At 49.0% G+C, this 10,000-nt stretch overlaps 1 protein-coding gene across 1 annotated transcript in view; it reads left to right on the forward strand.

Moving 5' to 3' along the window:
* SHROOM3 (shroom family member 3) overlaps nt 1-10,000 on the forward strand; it is a 214,306-nt gene that overhangs the window by 197,060 nt on the left and 7,246 nt on the right. The window contains 4 exon segments of the mRNA XM_087723987.1: nt 3,642-3,718; nt 6,332-6,782; nt 6,785-7,194; nt 8,605-9,084. Coding sequence (XP_087580113.1) covers nt 3,642-3,718; nt 6,332-6,782; nt 6,785-7,194; nt 8,605-9,084 — 1,418 coding nt within the window.

Raw genomic sequence — 10,000 nt, forward strand, 5'->3', positions numbered from 1 at the left:
ACAGCTGTGGATCCAGGAGGACTCCCAAGTTGCGAACCCTCTCTGAGGGGTGTAAAATTTGACCCCCCAGCCTGAGTGTTGGATTAATAGCCGAATTTTTGGGAGGAAAACACAACAGCCACTCGGTCTTTTCTGGGTTGAGCACAAGCTTGTTAATCCTCATCCAGTCCATGACGGCTTCAAGTCCCCGGTCCATTACGTCAACCGCTTCATTGATTTGGCACGGGGCGGACAGATACAATTGAGTATCGTCCGCATATTGATGGTATCTAATCCCGTGCCTACGGATGATCTCTCCCAGCGGTTTCATGTAAATGTTAAATAGTAGGGGGGATAAGACCGAACCCTGCGGCACCCCATATTTTAGGGGCCTTGGGGACGATCTCTGCCCTCCCACTAACACCGACTGCGACCTGTCCGAGAGGTAGGAGGAGAACCACCGTAACACGGTGCCTCCCACTCCCACCTCCCGCAGTCTTCGCAGAAGGATACCATGGTCGATGGTATCGAAAGCCGCTGAGAGGTCAAGGAGGACCAGGATGGAGGGATGTCCTTCATCTCTGGCTCTCCAGAGATCATCCATCAATGCGACCAAGGCGGTTTCAGTGCTGTAACCGGGTCTGAAGCCTGACTGGAAGGGGTCTAGATAGTCTGCTTCCTCCAAGGACCGTTGGAGCTGGAAGGCCACCACCTTCTCAACAACCTTCCCCAGAAAGGGGAGGTTGGAGACCGGGCGGTAGTTATTAAGGACAGCTGGATCTAGGGATGACTTCTTCAGGAGGGGTCTCACCACCGCCGCCTTCAGTGCGGCGGGGAAGTTCCCCTCCCGAAGGGAGGCGGTTACAACCGCCTGGATCCAGCCTCGTGTCACCTCACTGCAGTTAGAAACCAGCCATGAGGGACACGGATCCAAAGCACAGGTGGAGGAACTCACAGCTCTCATGGCCTTGTCCACATCCCCGGGGGTAACCTCCTGAAACTCAACCCAGAGCTGTTGAACTTGGTCCTCCTGAGTCTCGGCTGGAACTGCAGATGTGGAGTCCAAGTCCGTCCGAAACCGAGCAATTTTGTCCGCTAAGAATTGGGCATATTCTTCAGCTCTGCCCTGCAAGGGTTCCCCCGCCTCCCTTTTATTCAACAGGGAGCGGGTTATCCTAAACAGGGCGGCTGGACGGGACTCAGCGGACGCAACCAGGGAGGCTATATGTGATCTTTTAGCTGCCCTAAGTGCCCTTAGGAGATGATATTGAAGAATCTCTTAGGATTATAATTGGGTGAGCCATTATACCATTGTGGTTTTGGAATACAGCTAGTCCTCGACTTACAACAGTTCATTTAGTGACTGTTCAAAGTGACAACTGCGCTGGAAATAAGTGATCGTTTTTCACACTTGCGACCGTTTCAGCACCCCCATGGTCATGTGATCAAAATTCAGACGCTTGGCAACTGGTTCACATTTATGACGGTTACAGTGTCCTAGGATCACATGATTGCCTTTGGCAACTTTCCAACAAGCAAAGTCAAGGAGGAAGCCAGATTCGCTGAACAACTGGGTTACTGCACTTAACAGTTGCAGTGATTCACTTAACGACGGTGGGAAGAAAAGATGCAAAGTGGGGCAAAACCCACCTAACCGCTGTCTTGCTTAGCCGCAGAAATGTGGTTGTAAGTCGAGGCCTACCTGGAAATGCAGCTGAGTGCTCATTGTGCAGTCATATTCCTGTTACCGTATTTTTCGGCGTATAAGACTCACCTTCCCCCCCAAAAAAAGAGCGTGGAAATGTTGGTGCGTCTTATACACTGAATATAGCCATTTTTGGCCTCCCGAAGCCCCGCCCCGCATCCCATTTTTGTGAAAAACAGGCGGCTTTTTTGCCTTCCCGAAGCCCCCAGCAGGCCTCTGCAGGCTTCAACAAGGCTGGGGCAAGGCAGAAACGGGGGGGGGGGTTGCCTTGGCCCAGCACTGCTGAAGCCTGCAGGGGGCTGCTGGGGGCTGAGGGAAGGCAAAAACTTTTTTTTTATTACTTACCTCTTTGAAATCTTTGTGCGTCTTATACACCGGTGCGTCTTATACACCGAAAAATACAGTAGCTCATAACCTCAAGTTGTATAGCAAGGGCTACCTGGCTTAATTTATATCTGTTATAAGAGCCTTGGTGGTGCAGTGGTGAGAGTGCGGCACTGCAGGCTACTTCTGCTGACTGCCGGCTGTCGGCAGTTTGGCAGATCGAATCTCACCAGGCTCAAGGTTGACTCAGCCTTCCCTCCTTCCGAGGTGGGTCAAATGAGGACCCAGATTGTTGGGGGCAAGAGGCTGGCTCTGTAAACCGCTTAGAGAGGGCTGTAAAGCACTGTGAAGCGGTATGTAAATGCTATTGCTATTTTCCTTCCTTCCCTCCCTCCTAGTGGTTAGATGCAGTATTGTAGGCTAACTCTGCCCACTGCCAGGAGTTCGATCCTGACCGACTGGCTCAAGGTTGACTCAGCCTCCCACCCTTCCGAGGTCAGTAAAATGAGGAGCCAGATTGTTTGGGGGCGATAGGCTGACACTCTAAACTGCTTAGAGAGGGCTGTAAAAGCACTGCAAAGCGGTATATAAGTCTAAGTGCTATTGCTATCTTCCTCCCTCCCTCCCTTCCTTCCCAGTGGTTAGAATGCAATATTGCAGGATAATTCTGCCCACTGCCAGGAGTTCAATCCTGACCAACTCAAGGTTAACTCAGCCTTCCATCCTTCCGAGGTGGATAAAATGAGGACCTAGTTTGTTGGGGAAATAGGCTGACTCTGTAAACCGCTTAGAGAGGGCTGTAAACCCTATTAAGTGGTATATAAGTGTAAGGGCTATTGGTATTCAATCTAATATCCATTCTCCTTGTCTGCCGAACCGTCCTTGGGGCGTGACATTCCCAATAGCATCCCAATTAAACAGTCTTATTTTGCTTTTAAGATAGTTAGGAGAATTAATCCCCGGGGTTTTTCACATCCGACCCAACAACTTTATTTCTTGAATTTTCAGATCTAGACTGTGAATACAGGTAATTATATGCTCGGGAGGCTCACTCAAATCCACAGGCTTTCCTTAAGCGGCAATAAAGCCGTTGCACCAAAATGAAGGCCGGGATTTAATCTCACCTGGATCCTAAATATTTCGGCTGGTTTCCTTGCCTTTCATCCTTCTCAAAACGAACGGGGAAAAGATTGTTTCTCTTATTTGCGAAGTTCAGAAAAGTCACCGGAGACCAAGAAAGAGGACTTGCCAATTGCTGGATGTGTATTTGTATTTCTAGTTTTTCCAGGAGAAGTTTTAGGTGTTTAATACTTTACGTAGCAGGCAGAAGTGAGTCAGGGAAGATGATATGTAGATGCAGTGATATATTTTTTGCAAAAATTATATATGGATATCAAGCACAGGAGACAAACACAGAAGCAAGAGCCTGGTCTTTTTCTGTCTGTGAGCACAGAGGCAATTCAGTTTTTCTTCCTCTTCCTTCTGTCCACTCGAGTGCAACTAGTCCTCGACTTACGACCATTGTTAAACATGCCAGTTGTCAAAATGCCCAGACATTATTTGCTGAAGTTCTCTTTTACAAAACAATGTTGCTTTTTAATTTGCTTTTAACTTCCCATCTCTTCTCCTTCAGGATTTCCAGGTGGAAGACAGTAACCAAATCTCTCATTTTATGAAAGATCCTTTCTATGTACTGGGTGCTACAAGCAGGTAAGCATGTTTGTATGGGGGTTGGTGTGTGTTTTGCAAGCATGTAAAATGCCTAGAAATGTTATTTCCAAAATCTACAACTGTAAAAGTCAGTAAGCTTGTTCCGTATGTCATTCAGGCTCCGTTGCACGGAGCCTTTTCTTCAACGAAAGAGCTCCGTGCAATTCCAAACACAACATCAACCAAATTGGGCTAGTTTTCATTTGTCATAAAAAGGAAAGGAAGGAAGGAAAGGAAGGAAGGAAGGAAGGAAGGAAGGAAGGAAGGAAGGAAGGAAAGAAAGATGGAAGGAAGGAAGAGAGAGGGAGGGAGGGAGGGAAAGAGAGAGAGAGAGAAAGAAGGAAGGAAGGCATGGAAGGAAGGAAAAAAGGGAGGGAGCAAAAGAAGAAAGAGGGAAGGATGAAAGAAAGAGAGGGAAAGAAAGAGAAAGAAAGAAAAAAGATGGAAGCAAGGAAGGGGAGAGGGAAAGAAGGAAGAAAGGAAAAGAAAGAGGTGGGAGGGAAAGAGAAAAAGAAGGGAGGGAGGGAAGAAAGGGAGGGAGGGAAAGAAGGGCAGAAAGAAAGAAAAAGAAAGAAAGAAAGAAAGAAAGAAAAGAAAGAAAGAAAGGGGGTGGCAGGGAAAGAGAAAGAAAGAAGGAAGGCAGGGAAGGAAGGAAATAAAGGGAGGGAGGGAGGGAAAGAAGAAAGAAAGGGAAGAAAGAAAAAAGGATGGAAGGATGGAAGCAAGGAAGGGGAGAGAGAAAGAAAGGAAAAAGAGAAAGGAAAAGAAAGAGAGGAAGGGAGGGAAAGAGAGAGAAAGATAGAAGGAACGAGAAGAAAGGGAAGGAGAAAGGGAAGGAAGAAAGGAAGAGGAAAAGAAAGAAAAAAAGGGAGGGAGGGAAAGAGAAAGAAAGAAAGAAGGAAGGCAAGGAAGGAAGGAAAGAAAGGGGGGAAGAAAAGAAGAAAGAGGAAGAAGGAAGGAAGGAAGGAAGGAAGGAAGGAAGGATAATTAGGGCTAAGAGAGCATTCAAAGAGATGCTTTTCAAATGGCATCAGGTTGAGTGAAAGGCTAGTTTGGCCAGGAGGGTCGTTAGGATTCCTTCCAAAATGTCCCAGCCGCCTCCACCGCCACAAACTCCCTCAAATGCTTCACTTCCTCCGCAGCCCCACTGGGAGACTCACAGCGACTTCCAGCCAATCCCCAAACTTAGCCTGTGCTAATCCTTGCAGACTTCACAGCTGCTTCGACATTCAGAGGGAGGGCAGGTTCCTTTGGGAGAGGATCTCCCTTCGGATGTTTTGCATGTCCCGCATAATCACTGCTCCGGAGGGCAGGGGAATCATATGAGAACTATTTCGGAATGTCATGTATTAACCTAACACATTTGTGTCATGCTCCCTAACTGTTGCGGCCCGCCAGCGGCCAGTGGAGCTGGCAGCAGAGTCGGACAGTGAGGAGGTCGGGGAGGAGCATGGGCCAGTCCTGGAGGCTGGGGAAGGCTCGGACGAGGGCTCTGCGTCGGAGGCAGAGACGGGGTCGAGGCCGTCTAGCAGTGATCAGGTGCCTACGGAGCTAGACAGCAGTGAGGCAGAGGAACAGCTGGAGCCTGTTCCCAGTGTGCGCATGTGCAGAGCTGCCAGAAGAACATCTCAGAAATCAGGGTTGACTTTGGAGTAAAGTCCCAGATGGAAGATCTAACCCTAACCCTCATCCGAGCCTCCCCAGACTCCAGGACTGACCCATGTTCCTCCCCAACATCCTCACTGTCCGAATCTGCCTGCAGCTTCGCTGGCGGGCCGCAACACTACCAGGCAGACTTTGGTCTACTAACTTCCCTTATGATAAGTCACCTCCATGGTTATTTCTACAAAATTATTCCTGCCTGAATTGGGGGAGGGTGGAGGGGGTGGGTCGGAATGCTTTTTCCCCCCTCCCTTGCTCTTCAAGGGCAACATGGGGCTGCCCTTGAAGAGCATCCGGCGACTTCAGCTAGTCCAGAATGCGGCCGCGCGAGTGATCATGGGCGCACCGCGGTTCGCCCACATAACACCGATCCTCCGTGAGCTGCGCTGGCTACCTGTTGATCTCCGGGTGCACTTCAAGGTCCTACTTACCATCCACAAAGCGCTCCATGGTAGTGGGTCTGACTATTTGAGAGACCGCCTTCTGCCAATTACCTCCCTGAGTCCCATCAGGTCGCACAGGGTAGGCCTCCTCCGAATTCCATCCGCCAGTCAGTGCCGACTGACGACTACGCGGAGGAGAGCCTTCCCAGTTGCAGCTCCGACGCTATGGAACAATCTCCCCGTGGAGATCCGCTCCCGCACCACCGTCCAGGCCTTCCGCACGGCCCTTAAGATCTGGCTATCCCGTCAGGCCTGGGGATAGGACTTTACTCTCTCCCTGCCCGAATGCCGAGTGAATGTTGTGCTTTTATTGTTAATTATTTTTACTCACATTTTCTTTTATGTCTTGTCTTGCACTCCCCTCCCTCATTATTGTAAGCCGCCCTGAGTCCCCTCAGGGAAAAGGGCGGCCTATAAGTGTTTAATAAAACCTAAAAAAAAAAATACCTCCCCTCTTTTTTAATTTATTTCCCTTTGAGAAAACTCTTGTTTCCTTGCTCTCTCCTAGGTCATTCGGCAATAGCAAACGAGGTCACCTCGAGAAATCGGCATTCACGCAATACCGTCCCCATCACAGCAGTGAGAATGTGGGTAGCACGGCGCCCGCCGCAGAGAGACAGAAGGTCCCTGATATTCTCCGACATCACAGCCGGACATCGGCCTTCGTCTCCCCTTGCCCGGATACGAAGGAGAAGCATTCCGATGCCAAGCAAGGCTTCAGGCGGGTGGCTCCTTCCAAAACCAGCTATTCCTCCCGTAGTCCGGCATTCTCCCCCTTCGCTCTTTCACTCTTTCCGACTGCCGGGGACAACGCGGTGACGAGGTGGCCGCCCAGAGCTGACAAGGAAGAGCACAGCAAAGCTCAGAGCCAGATCCCGGAAAGTGTCCATCAGCCAAGCAAGGAGCCAGCAGAAGAAACAACAATGTGGAGGTCCAAGTCTACTTCATCTCAAAGGCAACAACCCCGGCTAAAATGAAATGGGCCAGAGAGAACCACCTTCCAAAGAGCTCCGCTTCTGCTCAAACAACCGGCCAGAAGGTTTTCCAACAGTGGCACGGGATCCCCTCGAAGAATAGTTCCTTCTCGGAGCCAGAATCTCTCTCTGGTCAAGGAAGGTTCTCACTGCGCATCTCCGAAACCTACCCTCAGATCTCCCCACCACCGTTCTGTCGAGAGGAGGAGGACGATGACGTCTTCCTCCAAGAAGCCCAGACTCATCATATGGGTGCTCTATCAGACTATCCACCGCTTCCGGAGAGTCCCGTTGACAACCTAGAAGAATTCCCGTCGCCGCCCCCAAGTGTGGCATTTGAAGAGGACAATCCAGCATCGGACAGCTCTATAAGTCCCGCAGACGAGAAGATAACAAGGTATTGGACATTACAGTGATTTTGCCCGTTCTTTCTACTCGATGGGGTGGGATGTGGGGTCCTTGGTGCTCTCTGAGCTTGATTTCTTTTGTTGCAGATGTTTCATTACCCAACTAGATAATATCATCAGTGCTAGAAGGGAGTGGGGTTGGTTCTCTTTTTATATATTGGTGGCTAATCCTGTCAACGTTGGTGGGACCGTTCTTGGCGGTTCCTTGATGAGGCTGTTTTTTTACTGCTGGCTTGTTTATCATGAGATTCAAAAGCATGGAATGGAATAGAAAATAGGATAGGATAGGATAGGATAGGATAGGATAGGATAGAAAGGGATATGGAATGGAATAGAGGATAGGATAGGATAGGATAGGATAGGATAGAAAGGGATATGGAATGGAATATAAAATAGGACAGGATAGAAAGAGATATGGAATGGAATAGAAAATAGGATAGAATAGGATAGGATAGGATAGGATAGGATAGGATAGGATAGGATAGGATAGAAAGGGATATGGAATGGAATATAAAATAGGATAGGATAGGATAGGATAGGATAGAAAGGGATATGGAATTGAATAGAAATAGGATAGGATAGGATAGGATAGGATAGGATAGGATAGGATAGAAAGGGTAACAGCGTTCTATGCACCTTCAACGTTGAGTCATGCCAGCCACATGACCACTGAGACGTCTTCGGACAGCGCTGGCTCTTCGGTTTTGAAATGGAGATGAGCACCGCCCCCTGGAGTCAAAAATGATTAGCACATATGTGCGAGGGGAATCTTTACCTTTATCTTATGTTAATGCAGCCATTCCAGAGGTGGTATTCAGCAGGTTCGGACCAGTTCTGGAGAACCAGTAGCGGACATTTTGAGTAGTTCGGAGAACCGGTAAATGCCACCTCTGACTGGCCCCACACCCATCTATTCTCTGCCTCCCTAGTCCCAGCTGATTGGGAGGAAATGGGGATTTTGAAGAAACCTTCCCCTGCTACGCCCACGAAACCACGCCCACCACGCCATGCCCACCAAGCCATGCCCATAGAAACAGTAGTGCAAATGTTTGAATCCCACCACTGAGCCATACCACATGAATAAATATCCTTAAACCCAAGACAGTACTGTGGTCGTTAGGTTGTATAAAACCAGGGGTGAAATTCAGCAGGTTTTGACAGGTTCTGGAGAACCGTTAGCAGAAACTTTGAGTAATTCAGAGAACCAGCAAATACCACTTCTGGCTGGCCACGCCCCCATCTATTCTCTGCCTCCTGAGTCCCAGCTGATCGGCAGGGAATGGAGGTTTTGCCGTATCCTTCCCCTGCCACAGCCGCCAAGCCACGCCCACAGAACCGGTAGCAAAAAAAATAGCATTTCATGTAAAACTGTGTTGTTTTTTCCTGCCCCGCATGAACAGGAACCTCAAAGCTTTCTCTGGGGACTTCACTGTGAGAGAGAAACCGGGACCAGATTTCCTCAGGGCCAACATTTCTTCATCCGTTGGATCTTCAGAACCCAAAGCCACCGGAGTCCCTCCGTCTCTGGAAGCGCAAGAGCGCCATGCTGCCGCGGAAGGAACAGTGGAGAAAGAACCTTCTCAAGAAGCCGCAACGGCAAACGAGGAATCCGAAAAGAAGGAGTTGCGTCTCAAGAAGAGTAAAAGGAAAGAGAAGACGCGGGAGGATCTGAAGGAAGAGTCCCTGGCTAAGGAAATTGTGCACCAGGACCAGTCACTTTCGAGCATCCTGGATCCCGATTCGAAGATGAAGACCACGATGGATCTCATGGAGGGGATTTTCCCCCAAGGCTCGAGGGGGCTTAAAGAAACTGCAAAGAAGAGAATAATGCAGAAAAGGATAAAGGATTCTGCCAGTAATTTCTCTCCAGCCGGCAACAAGTAAGTTTCTTTTTAAGTTTTTATATTCTCCATCCAGTGGTGGAATACAAATAATTTAACAACCGGTTCTCTGCCCTGATGATTTCTTCCAACAGCCAGTTAATCGAACTGCTCAGAAACTTAAGAACCGGTTCTCCCGAAGTGGTGCGAACCGGCTGAATCCCATCACTGTCACCATCCCCGAATAACAAAAAGGGAAGGGATCTTGGAGGTCTTCTAGTCCAACCTCCGGCTCAGACAGGAAACACTAAAGACTAGGGTTTTATCCTGCGATGTTAATAGAGCTTGCTCGGTTTTGACGCTCTTTAGAACCATGATTTTTGTTTTACAACCGTGGCATTCACTTAGTGACCCCCGTAAAAAAGGATGTAAAAATGGGCTCATTCACATGCCGATCTGCTTTATGACCGTCATGACTTAACCATAATGGGCAGATTGGATTACGGTGGTAAATCAAGGACCATCTTGGACTATTTATAAAGCATATGATATAGGGGTACCTATACCTATCTATGGAGACGCGGTGGCTCAATGGCTAAGACACTGAGCTTGTCGATCAGAAGGTCGGCAGTTCAGAAATTCTAATCCCCAGCGCCGCGTAACGGAGTGAGCTCCCATTACTTGTCCCAGCTTCTGCCAACCTAGCTGTTCAAAAGCACGTAAAAATGCAAGTAGAAAAATAGGGACCATTTTGGTGGGAAAGTAACAGTGTTCCGTGCGCCTTTGCTGTTGAGACATCCCGGCCACATGACCACGGAGACGCCTTCGGACAGCGCTGGCTCTTCGGCTTTGAAACGGAGATGAGCATCACCCCCTAGTTCTTGGGCGAAGAAAAAGAGGGCCGAGATGCTGATTGTGCCTAGGTTCTATGCCCTCTGTTGGGCTCTGAATTTGAGTTTGTGTGTTCTCAGACTCC

The sequence above is a fragment of the Thamnophis sirtalis genome, unplaced genomic scaffold, assembly GCF_051295495.1.
Source record: "Thamnophis sirtalis isolate CommonGarterSnake01/CBP01778 unplaced genomic scaffold, rThaSir2_p1.2 scaffold_10, whole genome shotgun sequence".
Classification (NCBI taxonomy): domain Eukaryota; kingdom Metazoa; phylum Chordata; class Lepidosauria; order Squamata; family Natricidae; genus Thamnophis; species Thamnophis sirtalis.